The sequence below is a fragment of the Budorcas taxicolor genome, chromosome 21, assembly GCF_023091745.1.
Source record: "Budorcas taxicolor isolate Tak-1 chromosome 21, Takin1.1, whole genome shotgun sequence".
In the NCBI taxonomy this organism is placed as follows: Eukaryota; Metazoa; Chordata; class Mammalia; order Artiodactyla; family Bovidae; genus Budorcas; species Budorcas taxicolor.
The window spans coordinates 27702711-27716206 of NC_068930.1; the positions used below are offsets into that span (position 1 = coordinate 27702711).

General features: G+C 42.2%; 1 protein-coding gene across 1 annotated transcript in view; it reads left to right on the plus strand.

Moving 5' to 3' along the window:
- Window positions 1–12642, plus strand: part of ADAMTSL3 (ADAMTS like 3) — a 368734-nt gene extending 356092 nt beyond the window's left edge. The window contains exons 28-29 of the mRNA XM_052659478.1: window positions 9666–9880; window positions 10887–12642. Of these exons, the coding sequence (XP_052515438.1) occupies window positions 9666–9880; window positions 10887–10993 (322 nt within the window). The 3' untranslated portion in view covers window positions 10994–12642. The remainder of the gene's footprint in view (window positions 1–9665; window positions 9881–10886) is intronic.
- The last annotated feature ends 854 nt before the right edge of the window (window positions 12643–13496 follow it).

The following is a 13496-nucleotide window of genomic DNA, read 5'->3' on the forward strand; positions in this document are numbered from 1 at the left end:
GCAGGCTCGTCCCATAATGGACACAAGGGCTCACCTACAAGCTCATACTCATACCGGAATATATTTCAAGTGCTTATACAGACAGAACTTAGTTTGTTAACAAATGTATCACTGTCCTCTTCCTCACCTGAACCGACTACTCCAACTCCTCAGGAGAGTGGTTCCCCACCCCCCCAACCAAGTCATTTTTTAAAATTTATATTTTTATTGAAGGATAATTGCTTTACAGAACTTTGTTATTTTCTGCCAAGCGTCAACATGAATCAGCCATAGGTATACATATATCCCCTCCCTTTTGAACCTCCCTCCCATCTCCTGCCCTATCTCATCCCTCTAGTTTGATACAGAGCCCCTGTTTGAGTTTCCTGAGCCATACGGCCAATTCCTCTTGGCTATCTATTTTACATATCATAATGTAAGTTTCCATGTTACTCTCTCCATACATCTCACTCTCTCCTGCCCTTTCCCCATGTCCATAAGTCTATTCTCTATGTCTGTTTCTCCACTGCTGCCCTGTCAATAAATTCTTCAGTACCATTTTTCTAGATCCCGTATATATGTGTTAGAATACGATATTTATCTTTCTCTTTCTGACTTACTTCACTCTGTATAATAGGTCTAGATTCATCCACCTCGTCAGAACTGACTCATTCCTTTTATGGCTGAGTAATATTCCATTGTGTATATGTACCACAACTTTCTCCATTCTTCTGTTGATGGACATCTAGGTTGCTTCTGTGTTCTAGCTATTGTAAATAGTGCTGCAATGAACAATGGGATACATGTGTCTTTTTCAATTTTGGTTTCCTCAGGGTATATTCCTAGAAGTTGGATTGCTGGGTCATATGGTGGTTTTATTCCTAGTGTTTTAAGGAATCTGCATACTCTCTTCCATAGTGGCTATATCGATTTACATTCCCACCAACAGTGCAGGAGTGTTCCCTTTTCTCCACATCCTCTTCAGCATTTATTGTTTGCAGACTTTTTGATAGTGGCCATTCTGACTGATGAGAAGTGATGTTTCATTGTAGCTTTGCTTTGTATTTCTCTAATAATGAGCCATGTTGAGCATCTTTTCATGTGTTTGTTAGCCATCTGTATGTCTTCTTTGGAGAAATGTCTTGTTTAGGTCTTTACCCCACTTTTTGATTGGGTTGTTTGTTTTTCTGGCATTGAGTGTATGAGTTGCTTATATATTTTGGAAATTAATCCTTTGTCAGTTTTTTCATTTGCTATTATTTTCTCCCATTATGAGAGATGTCTTTTCACCTTGCTTATAGTTTCCTTTGCTGTGCAAAAGCTTTTAAGTTTAATCAGGTTCCACTTGTTTACTTTTGTTTTTATTTCTGTTACTCTAGGAGATGGGTCATAGAGGATGTTGCTTTGATTTATGTCATTGAGTGTTCTGCCTATGTTTCCTTCTAAGAGTTTTTTAGTTTCTGGTCTTACATTTAGGTCTTTAATCTATTTTGAGTTTATCTTTGTGTATGGTGTTAGGAATTGTTCTAGTTTCATTATTTTATGTGTAGCTGTCCAGTTTTCCCAGCACCATTTATTGAAGAGGCTGTCTTTGCCCCATTGTATATTCTTGCCTCCTTTGTCAAAAATAAGGTACCCATAAGTGCATGGGTTTATTTCTGGGCTTTCTATCTTGTTCCATTGGTCTATAATTCTGTTTTTGTGCCAGTACCATACTGTCTTGATGACTGTAGCTTTGTAGTATAATCTGAAGTCAGAAAGGTTGATTCCTCCAGCTCCATTCTTCTTTCTCAAGACTGCTTTGGCTATTTAGGGTCTTTTGTGTTTCCATATGAAATTTTTTGTTCTAGTTCTGTGAAAATTGCCATTGGTAATTTGATAGGGATCACATTGAATCTGTAGATTGTATTTGGTAGTATAGTCATTTTCACAATATTGATTCTTCCTACCCAGGAACATGGAATATCTCTCCATCTATTTATGTCATCTTTGATTTCTTTCATTGGTGTCTTATAATTTTCTGTGTACAGTTCTTTTGTCTCCTTAGATAAGTTTATTCCTAGATATTTTATTGTTTTGTTGCAATGGTGAATGGGATTGATTCCTTAATTTCTCTTTCTGATTCTTCATTGTTAGTATATAGGAATGCAAGTGATTTCTGTATATTGATTTTGTATCCTGCAACTTTGCTAAATTCACTGATTAGCTCTAGTAATTTTTTGGTACTATCTTTAGGGTTTTCTATGTACAGTATCATGTCATCTGCAAACATTGAGAGCTTTACTTCTTCTTTTCCAATCTGGATTCCTTTTATTTCTTTTTCTTCTCTGATTTCTGTAGCTAGGACTTCCAGAACTATGTTGAATAATAGTGGTGAAAGTGGACACCCTTGTCTTGCTCCTGATGTTAGGGGGAATGCTTTCAGTTTTTCAGCATTGAGAATAATGTTTGCTATAGGCTTATCATATATGGCCTTTACTATGTTGAGGTAGGTTCCTTCTATGCCCATTTTTTTTTTTGAAGAGTTTTAGTCATAAATAGGTGCTGAATTTTGTCAAAGGCTTTGTCTGCATCTGTTGAGATGATATGGTTTTTATCTTTCAATTTGTAATATGGTCTATCACATTGATTGATCTGCTTATATTGAAGAATCCTTCCATTACTGGAATAAAACTAACTTGATCATGGTGTATGAGCTTTTTGATGTGTGGCTGAATTCTGTTTGCTAACATTTTGTTGAGGATTTTTGCATCTATGATCATCAGTGATAATGGTCTGTAGTTTTCTTTTTTCCAGTTGCCTTTGTCTGGGTTTGGTATCAGGGCGATGGTGGCCTCATAGAAAGGGTTTGGAAGTATTCCTTCCTCTGCAATTTTTTGAAAGAGTTTTAGAAGGATAGGCATTAGCTCTTCTCTCAATGTTTGATAGAATTCTCCTGTGAAGCTATCTGGTCCTGGGCTTTTGTTTTTTGGGAGGTTTTTAACCATAGCTTCAATTTCAGTGCTTGTAATTGGGTTGCTCATAATTTCTGTTTCTTGCTGGTTTGGTCTTGGAAGATTGAACTTTTCTAAGAATCTGTCCATTTCTTTCAGGTTATCTATTTTATTGCCATATAGTTGTTCATAATAGTCTCTATAATCCTTTGTATTTTTGCATTGTCTGTTGTAACCTCTCCTTTTTCATTTCTAGTTTTGTTGATTTGATTCTTCTCTCTTTTTTTCTTGATGAATCTGGCTAAAGGCTGTCGATTTTATCTTCTCAAAGAACCATCTTTTAGTTTTATTAACCTTTACTATTGTTTCTTTTATTTCTTTTTCATTTATTTCTGCTCAGATCTTTATGATTTCTTTCCTTCTACTAATTTTGGGGTTTTTTTGTTCTTGTTTTTCCAGTTGTTTTAGGTGTAAAGTTAAGTTGTCTATTCGATGTTTCTCTTGTTTCTTGAGGTAGGATTTTATTGCTATAAACTTCGCTCTTAGAACTACTTTTACTGTATCCCATAGGTTATGAGTTGTCATGTTTTCATTGTCATTTGTTTCTAGAAATTTTTTTATTTCCCTTTTGATTTCTTCAGTAACCTGTGTTTTTAGAAACGTGTTGTTTAATCTCCATGTGTTTGTGTTTCTTACAAAATGTTTTCTTGTAATTGATATCTAGACTCATAGCATTGTGGTTGGAGAAGACGCTTGATACAATTTCAGTTTCCTTAAATTTACTGAGGTTTGATTTGTGACCCCAAATGTGGTCTATCCTGGAGAATATTCCATGTGCACTTGAGAGGAAGGTGTATCCTTCTGCATTTGGATGGAATGTCTGAAGATATCAATGAGATCCATCTCATCTAATGTATCATTTAAGACTTGTGTTTCCTTATTAATTTTCTGTTTTGATGATCTATCCTTTGGTGTGAATGGGGTGTTAAAGTTTCCTACTATTATTATGTTACTGTCAATTTCTCCTTTTGTGTCTGTTAGTGTTTATCTTATGTACTGAGGTGCTCCTATGTTGGGTGCATAGATATTTACAATTGTTATGTCTTCCTCTTGGACTGATCCCTTGATCATTATGTAGTGTCCTTATCTCTTGTAATCCTCTTTATTTTAAGGTCTGTTTTGTCCAATATGAGGATTGCTACTCCAGCTTTCTTGTGCTTGCCATTTACATGGAATATATTTTTCCATCCTCTCACTTTCAGTCTGTTATTTTAAGGTCTGTTTTGTCCAATATGAGGATTGCTACTCCAGCTTTCTTGTGCTTGCCATTTACATGGAATATATTTTTCCATCCTCTCACTTTCAGTCTATATGTGTCTTTAGGTCTGAAGTTTCTTTTAGACAGCATATATATGGGTCTTGTTTTTGTATCCATTCAACCAGTCTGTGTCTTTTGGTTGGAGCATTTAATCTGTTTACATTTAAAGTAGTTATTGATATATATGTTCCCATTGCCATTTTCTTAATTGTTTGGGGTTGATCTTGTAGATCTTTTTTCTTATCTTGTATGTCTTGACTATATAAGACCCTTTAACATTTGTTGTAAAGCTGGTTTGGTGGTGATGAATTTTCTTAACTTTTGCTTGTCTGAAAAGCATTTTATTTCTCTATCAATTTTGAATGAGATCCTTGTCAGGTACAGTAATCTTGGCTGTAGATTTTTTCCATTCAGTACTTTAAATATATCCTGCCATTCCCTTCTGGCCTGCAGAGTTTCTGCTGAAAGATCAGCTGTTAAGTATATGAGGTTTCCCTTGTATGTTATTTGTTGCTTCTCCCTTGCTGCTTTTAATATTCTTTCTTTGTGTTTAGTCTGTTAGTTTGATTAGTATGTGTCTAGGCATGTTTCTCCTTGGGTTTATCCTGTATGGGACTCTTTGTGCCTCTTGGACTTGATTGACTATTTCCTTTTCCATTTTGGGGAAAATTTCAAATATAATCTCTTCAAAAATCTTCTTCAGTTCAGTTCGGTTCAGTTCAGTCACTCAGTCATGTCCGACTCTTTGCAACCCCATAAATTGCAGCACACCAGGCCTCCCTGTCCATCACCAACTCCCGGAGTTCAGCCAAACCCACGTCCATCAAGTCAGTGATGCCGTCCAGCCATCTCATCCTCTGTTGTTTCCTTTTCCTCCTGCCCCCAATCCCTCCCAGCATCAGAGTCTTTTCCAATGAGTCAACTCTTCACATGAGGTGGCCAAAGTACTGGAGTTTCAGCTTTAGCATCAGTCCTTCCAAAGAACACCCAGAACTGATCTCCTTTAGAAGGGACTGGTTGGATCTCCTTGCAGTCCAAGGGACTCTCAAGAGTCTTCTCCAACACCACAGTTCAAAAGCATCAATTCTTCTGCGCTCAGCTTTTTTCACAATCCAACTCTCACATCCATACATGACTACTGGAAAAACCATAGCCTTAACTAGACAGACCTTTGTTGGCAAAGTAATGTCTCTGCTTTTGAATATGCTATCTAGGTTGGTCATAACTTTCCTTCCAAGGAATAAGCGTCTTTTAATTTCATGGCTGCAAAAATCTTCTTATACCCTTTCTTTTTCTCTTCTTTTTCTGGGGCCCCTATAATTTGAATGTTGGTGCATTTGATATTGTCCCAGAAGTCTCTGAGACTATCCTCAGTTCTTTTTACTTTATTCTGCTCTTCAGAAGTTATTTCCACCATTTTATCTTCCAGCTCACTGATTCGTTCTGCTTCAGTAATCTACTGATTCCTTTCCTGGTGGCTCAGATGGTAAAGCGTCTGCCTACAATGCGGGAGACCCAGGTTCAATCTCTGGGTTGGGAAGATCCTCTGGAGGAAATGGCAACCCACTCCAATACTCTTGCCTGGAAAATCCCATGGACAGAGGAGCGTGGTAGGCTACAGTCCATGGAGTCACAAAGAGTCGGACATGACTAAGCAACTTCATTTCTTCAGAGTATTTTTAGTTTCAGTAATTGTCTTGTCTCTGTATGTTTATTCTTTAATTCTTCTAGATCTTTGTTAATTGATTCTTGCATTTTCTCCATGCTGTTTTCAAGGTTTTTGATCATCTTTACTAGCATTATTTTTGAATTATTTTTCAGGTAGTTTGCCTTTTTCATCTTCATTTATTTGGACTTCTGTGTTTCTAGTTTGTTCCTTCATTTGTGTAGTATTTCTCTGCCTTTTCATTATTTTTTAAACTTATTATGTTTGAGGTCTCCTTTTCCCAAGCTTCAAGGTTGAATTGTTTCTTCCTTTTGGTTTCTGCCCTCCTAAGGTGGGTCCAGTGGTTTGTGTAAGCTTCCAATAGGGTGAGATTTGTGCTGAATTATTTGTTTGTTTGTTTGTTTTTCCTCTGATGGGCAAGGCTGAGTGAGGTGGTAATCCTGTCTGCTGATGACTGGGTTTGCATTTTTGTTTTGTTTGTTGTTTAGATGAGGTGAACAACTTCATCTGGTGGTTGGGTGATGCCAGGTCTTGTATTCAAGTAGTTTCCTTTGTGTGAGTTTTCACTCTTTGATTCCCCTAGGCTTAGTTCCCTGGTAGTCTAGGGTCTTGGAGTCAGTGCTCCCACTCCAAAGGCTCAGGGCTTGATCTCTGGTCAGGAAGGAAGATTCCACAAGTGGTTTGTTATGGCATTAAGTGAAATTAAAACAAATATCCAAAAATGAAAAACCAAAGATGTATCCCAGACAAACTGCAGTTACAAAATCAGGCAAATAATAATTAAAATAGTGGAATATACACATATACATATACACCCATGACCAAAATCAAAACCATCCAACAAAAATAAAGTACAATAGATCTGGCAAAGGAAACCAAAAATTATATCTACCAGTTAAGAACAAAACTAACTAAAGCACAAACTGAAAAACTAAACTAAAGCAAGGTGCCAATTGGAGAATAAAGCAATGAAAATAAAGCTAACAAAATGTTGAGAGGAAAGGAAAGAAAGAATAGATATGCAAAGTTAAACAGAGGTAGATGCAGAAGATTTATATACATTAAAGATTAACTGCAAGGGGCAAAGAACAGTAGGAAAAGCAAAGGAATAAATGTAAAAAAAGAATAGGTTAAAAAATTAAAATTAAAAAAAGAGAAAAGAAGCAAAAGAAAAAGGAAAGCTCCACAGAACTGCAAAAGCCCAACATAGAGGCAGAGGTTTATAACAACTATAAAAAATGTGATTGAGGAAAAAAAAAATAACCCTCAAAAGCTTAATTAGATTTCATAGTGCCAATAAAATCAACAACTACAACAGAGAGGGGAGGAAATGAAAAGAGAAAAAAATGCAAAGGAATCGACAGAACAAGTCAAAACATGAGTTTTTCTTGAGTCCCTGCTGTCAGAGTCCTTTCCCTCGCTAGGAGTCAACAGTCCGCCTCACCTCCCTAGGTAGGATGCCCTCCAACACTGTGCTGATCTCTGGACCTGCTATGGGGGCAGCTCAGATTCTAGTCTGGTCCTTCTCCTATGTGTTCTTGCCTCCAGTGTCCACAGCTGTCAGAACTCGTGCGTTTTCTTTTGTGAGAGCTCTCAGTGACCTTTTATATATTCCATAGACACAGAATCTGCCTAGTTGATTGTGTGAATTTAATCTGCAGCTTTTACAGCTGGTGGGAAGGTTTTGGGTCTTTTTCCTTAGCCACACTGCCCCTGGGTTTCAACTGTGGTTTTATTGCCACCTCTGCATGTCAGTTGTCCACTGGGGTTTGCTCCTGAGGCTGCCCTGGAGGACTTGGGTCTGCCCCAGTGAAGGCCAGGGTCACAGGGCTTCTGGCAGCAGCAGGTACTCAGAGGAATTGGCAGCTAGGGCAGCAGGAAATATAGTGCTCTAGAGGGGTATTGCAACCAGTATTGGCCAATACGCTCTAATATTCTTGCCTGGAGAAACCCCTCCTCCCTGACAGAGAAGCCTGGCAGACCATAGTTCACAGGGTCACAAAGAGTCGGACACGACTGAAGCAATCCTGTGTGCCTAGACACAAGACTTTTTCTGGCTGTGGCAGCTGTGCCCCAGCAAGAGTTGAGCATGAAGGTGGTGCAGCAACTTGGCTTATGGGGACCCTGGTGGTGCCAGGTGTGCAGGGACATGGACTGCCTCTGCCACAGGAGTTATGGCCCTATCAGAATCTTTTTTCAAGCCTCTTGTAGCTGGTGATCAGAAGGCCTCTTTGGCCAGTCTTTCTCTGTTGCTCCACTGGTTCAGGCACTTAGACGGCTCCCTTGCCTGGGGTGCTTCCCTGTTGTTCAACAGGTCAGGCACATAGAGGACCCCCCCCCCCCCAGCTGCGGTCCTACTGTGTAGATTAGCACATCAGACACTTAAAGGGGCACCCTGGCTGGGGTCCTACACTGTAGTTCAGTGTGTCAGGTATTTGACAGGCCAGTCTCTCTATTATTCAGCTGCTGATGCTGGTGTGTGGAGAGAGAGAGGCTGTGGTGATGGCTCCATCCTCCACGCGTGACTCAGCAGTATCGCCTTGCTTCCATGGTTGCCTGGCTTTCCTCCACAGCCATTTCCCACCACAATCTCCTCCCTCACCTCCCCTCACTCCGTGTCTCCGCAGTCAACAGCAGCCCTCACCCTGGGATTGCTCCACAATCCCTAAACTCCAGCTTCCAGCCGCTGCGCCTTCTAAGGGACCTGCATCCCTGTCTGGGTATGTATGGCTGTGGCAAGGACTATCTGATTCTCATTCCATTTAGGCTGCCACAGATCAGCTGTTTCACTCTCAACCTTAAACGTTTCTCCTCTGACTCAGACAGTTGCCCTGATGTGGGGGTGGGACCCCTGCCCCCTGCTTCATTTTCCCCACCTGAAGGGCAGGTAAGGGCAGGTCCAGTCTTACCAACTGTGAGGTCCGGAGTTAGAGTAGGCGAGGTCTAGAAAAAGAACGAGATTGGCACTCTACAGGAACAGATCACCTTTAATGAGGTGAGAAGGGGCAGGAGTCAGATTAGCGAGCTGCTGCACTCATCTAAGAAAAGTGTAAGTATATATAGGCATGTATGTAGAAAGCTACTGTCTTAAGGGGGCCTGTTTTCTTCAAGGTTGCTGGGAGTAGTTATCTCTTAAACAGCTAGGGCAAGGAGTTCTGGAGATTGGCCAGAGGCTGGGCCGGCTTGGAGCTGGGTGTAATCAACCTGATGTCTATTTTTTTCTTTGGGTGAGAGAGTTCTTTGTTTTGCCTAGAATGGTGGGGAGGACCCGGAGGGGAGTTTTAACTCCAGGCTACCTTGAGCCAAGCAACTTTCCTTCACTAACACTCCAGGTTTTTTTCCCTAGTTTCTTCATCCTACTGAGTTTTGCATGGTTCTATATATTCTTTTCTTATTGTCAGGTACTCCTGTCCACTCTCAGCTGGTATTCTGCAGGCACTTTTGTGTCTGAAGGTGTATTCCTGATGTATCCATGGAAATGTACTCCATGCCCACCTATTCCTCTGCCATCTTGTTCTCTTTGGAGAGTGGCCTTTTGGGGTGCAGGCCTTGAGTGGGTGTTGGAGGCTCATGGAAACATGTGCTTTGCTTGCCTTCATTAAGGTCTGGATTCCTCCACCTCTTTGCTTAGTCCGCTAGGAACAGTGCCAATCAGTGAATAAGGTCTTAACTGTCAGACCTTTCATACATTGAAAAGATGGTACAGTGAAAGAGTTGATCCCAGGCTTCTCCCATTTTCCATTGTTTTGTTTGTTTGTTTTTATCACAGACCCATTGTTCGGAGGAACTGCTTGCTGGGAGCTTGTGACGCGTGTTGGCGTGCAGGCCCTTGGAAGCCCTGCACCACAGCCTGTGGCCGAGGCTTCCAGTCTCGGAAAGTTGACTGTGTCCACCCAGGGAGCTGCAAGCCAGTGACTAAGACACGCTGTGCACCGGGGAAGAAACCCGCTTCCTGGCAGCACTGCCTGGGGCCTTCCTGTGACAGTACGTACCCCTCACAGGTATCACAGCCACCCCCAAACCTTGTCCTAACCTGACCTCAGGGAGCCAACCTTGTCAGGGTCTCGTCCACAGGGCCATTCTGAACGGGTGTGGGATCTTGGGATGTTGGGGGAGTAGCTGCTTTGATGTGGGTGTGGCTCGGTGTTCTTTAGAGAAAAACCCAGTTGAAGGAGTAGGGTGGCCAGTGGCCTTCTGGCAGACACTGATCACCTCTCCACAGAATCCCTCCTGCCTGGAGTCTCAGCCCCTCTGCCAGGGCTTCCCTTGATGGGGTTGGGCAGGCATGCCAGTGTCCTGAAGTTCTATGTGAAATGGAATCATGTACGTATTTTTCTAGAAAGCAGGTCCATAGCTTTGGTAAGTCTTTCCCAGGGTCCATGACGCCCCCAAAGCTAGTGAGAGGAGCAGGTGGCCTGAGGGATCTGAAGTCCCCACAGGGCAGCGAGAAGCCACCTGGCCCAGCTAAGAAGTGGGTCCAGGGCACTTTGTTTTTAGTGTTATTAATTTATCCATGATTTTTGGCTGCACTTGCTTCTTCGTCTGGCTGCACTTGGGTCTTCGTTGCTGCACAGGCTTTTTCTCTGTAGCTGTGGCAAGCGGGACCTACTCTCCAGTTGCAGTGCACAGACTTCTCATTGACATATCTTCTCTTGTTGCGGAGCATGGGCTCTAGGGTGCGTGGGCTCAGTAGTGGCTCCCAGTCACTAGAGCATAGGCCCATGTGGTTCACAGGCTTAGTTACCCCATGGCATGTGGGATCTTCCCAGACCAGGGATTGAACCCCATATCGCCTGCATTGTCAGGCAGATTCTTATCCACTGAGCCACCAGGGAAGCCCTCAGGGCAATTCTGACTCTAGTGCAGAGCAAAGACCCTAACCCAGGCCTAGTTACTTTGCTTCACTCTGTGATCTCGGTTTCTACTTTTCATAAAACTAGGTCTCTAATGAGCTCCATGTTAAATGGATATGTATATATATTTTTTTCAGGAGACTGCACAGACACAACTCACTACTGTACGTTTGTAAAGCATCTTCATTTGTGTTCGCTAGACCGCTACAAACGAAGGTGCTGTCAGTCGTGTCAAGAAGGATAAAACTTTGTGGGGGTCATTATGCTGCTGTGAAGGTAAAACAAAAATGTAAAAGCTCTTTTTTCCCCCATGTAGCTTGATCCAAAACATGTGTAATAATACTTCTCTAAAAGTCTGTCAATTCTACCATCAAACCAAAGTTGATGCAAAATCACCACTGTTAACATTGGATGCTGTCATGTCCCCATGGCTGGTTTTTAATTCCAACTCTTTTAAGTGATATATTCCAGGACTAACATAAAATCCCGTAAGCAGCAGGCACGCCTTTGCACTTGGGACCTCAGGAGACCCCCACGGTCACCAGTGCACTGTCACTAGCTGCCTCTTCCTTGTTTGTAGACGAGCACAGAGTGGGACATCCTGAAGACCTGGCAAACACAGCAGCTGATGGCTTCTCTCAGTTCTAGGGTTGCGGCAGGTTGATAAGGCATCTACATTTTAGAAGCTCTGGCCACTAGTCGTTAAGATGTTGGCTCTGATGGCATTTCTATGGATTGTAACGTGTCATCTGTGAGAGAGAGTCACTCTGGACAGGCTTGTAACCCTGACTGACCCAGAGGTCCTGGGGGGAATGGCGCCTTGTCCTCACTCTTAAGAGAATCTGTGGAAGGAAACACAGAGTAAACGTGGCTGCCGTTTCACAACTGTGGAAGGAAGTGTGTGAGCGAATGAGGGATCTTAGAATTCAAAGGAGAGGGAAAGTCCACCTTGTCTACTGATTTTGAAGTATATTCAAAGCGTCCTTTTAAGAGCTGTGAATGAGACTTTTCTAAGCACTATTCTCTTGCACACAAACAGAAAATCAAAGTCTTATAAGACCTAATTTATGCAGAAAGTAATATTCCTAAGGATTTTTATTTTGGAAAAACTGTAAGAAAGTAATGTAACTACGAAACATGATAGCTGACCAGAGTCATTTATAGTAAATAATTGTTTTAGTTTGAACTGATTTTTCAGTGAATCCAAAGTGAATTAGGGTTGAGCTGTACTGTACAGTTAGGATGAGGGGTTAGAGTTGGGGTTTGGTGAGTAAGTTTAGGGTTGGTTTTAGTTTCAGGGTTGGGTTAGTTGAGAATGGAAGTTAAGTTGGGGTTGAGGCTGGAGTTGACTTTATGGATTAGGATTAGGTCAGAGTTGGTTTGGGTGTGGGTTGGGGTCAGTGATGGTGTCGGGGTGAAGATGAAGTTTGGAGTGAATGTTATACGTTCTAAAGCTGGGCTCTTTCCTTCCATCTTACCAGTTATGGCATTAGTTGGCACCCAGCCCCAAATAGGTAGTCATACATCTTCCTTCGGGGTCACAGCTGCCTGCAGCCTGTGGCAGCAGAGCCTGCTGAGGCAGGTGTGCTGGCCCTAGTCCCTGCTCACACGTAAGTGAACAGTGGGCTCTGGCTTTGGGTGTGTCTAGACAAGCTTGCTGAGTCCCTGCCATGTCCTGAGCACCACAGCTCTTGTTGTCACTGCAGCCTGCTGACACAAGGATGAGCGTTACTGTCCTAGAGGGTGTGGCAGTGGGGAATGGGTATAGGGATGTGACGAGGACACGCCAGCCCCTGAGTTGTTCATCACCAATCACACTTGATTGCTGGAGGTTTTTAAGTTAAAAGAGAGAGCATTTGTATAATACTCTGTATATATTTTTATATGACTTATAGGTGCAATATTTTATTTTGTACAGTATGTAATAAAGATACGGGACATATATTTTTCTTAGTAACAAAATTTCCTATTAAATGTCTTCATCTTTGTAGTTAAGGTGGCTATTTTTCACGTGCTGGTGTACCATTTGTCTTTGATCTCATTCAGACGACATTGCTGTGTACTGTATTTTACTACTGTTTCTATCACATAAGAGTTCTCTGTCATGATTCTGACTAGTAATTCAAAAATAAATGTACTTTGATTATTCAGTGGCATCCTCATAAATGCAGGCGACTCACTTGCATTCTGGTTTTGGTTGGCCTGGGGTAATGTCACCTTGGTGGCATTTCTGTGGGTCCAGGTGGACTGGACCCTGGTGGGCTCGGTGCTCTGGGCTGAACTTGGGAGTGTGGGTTCCAGGACTCAGAGCAGAACACACAGAGATCCACTCTCACTCCCTTGTCCCGGACGCTTACTTCCTGTGAATCACAGCTGAGAGGATGTCAGGGGGGAAGGAAGCTCCGAGTGTGCGAGCTGGAGCAGGAATGGAGGTGGGCGGTAGGGGGCAAGCAGCAGCACAGAAGAACTAACACCCATTTGGTTTTGGTGAGTAACCTCTCCCGATACCATCCAGCTCTTACACAGTTGATGGGTTTGAATTGCTTGGGTCCCCTTACACACAGATTTCTATGACTGGTAAATGCTACACTATCCAGAGCCAGATAAAAAACACAGGGATGCGGAACGGTGGACACAGAGGAACTGAGTGTACCGGAGGGTCAACTGCAGGTTATACATGGATTTTCCGTGGCAGGGAAGGCTGGTGCCTCAACCCCCCACCACCCAACCCCAGCCCATTGTTTAAG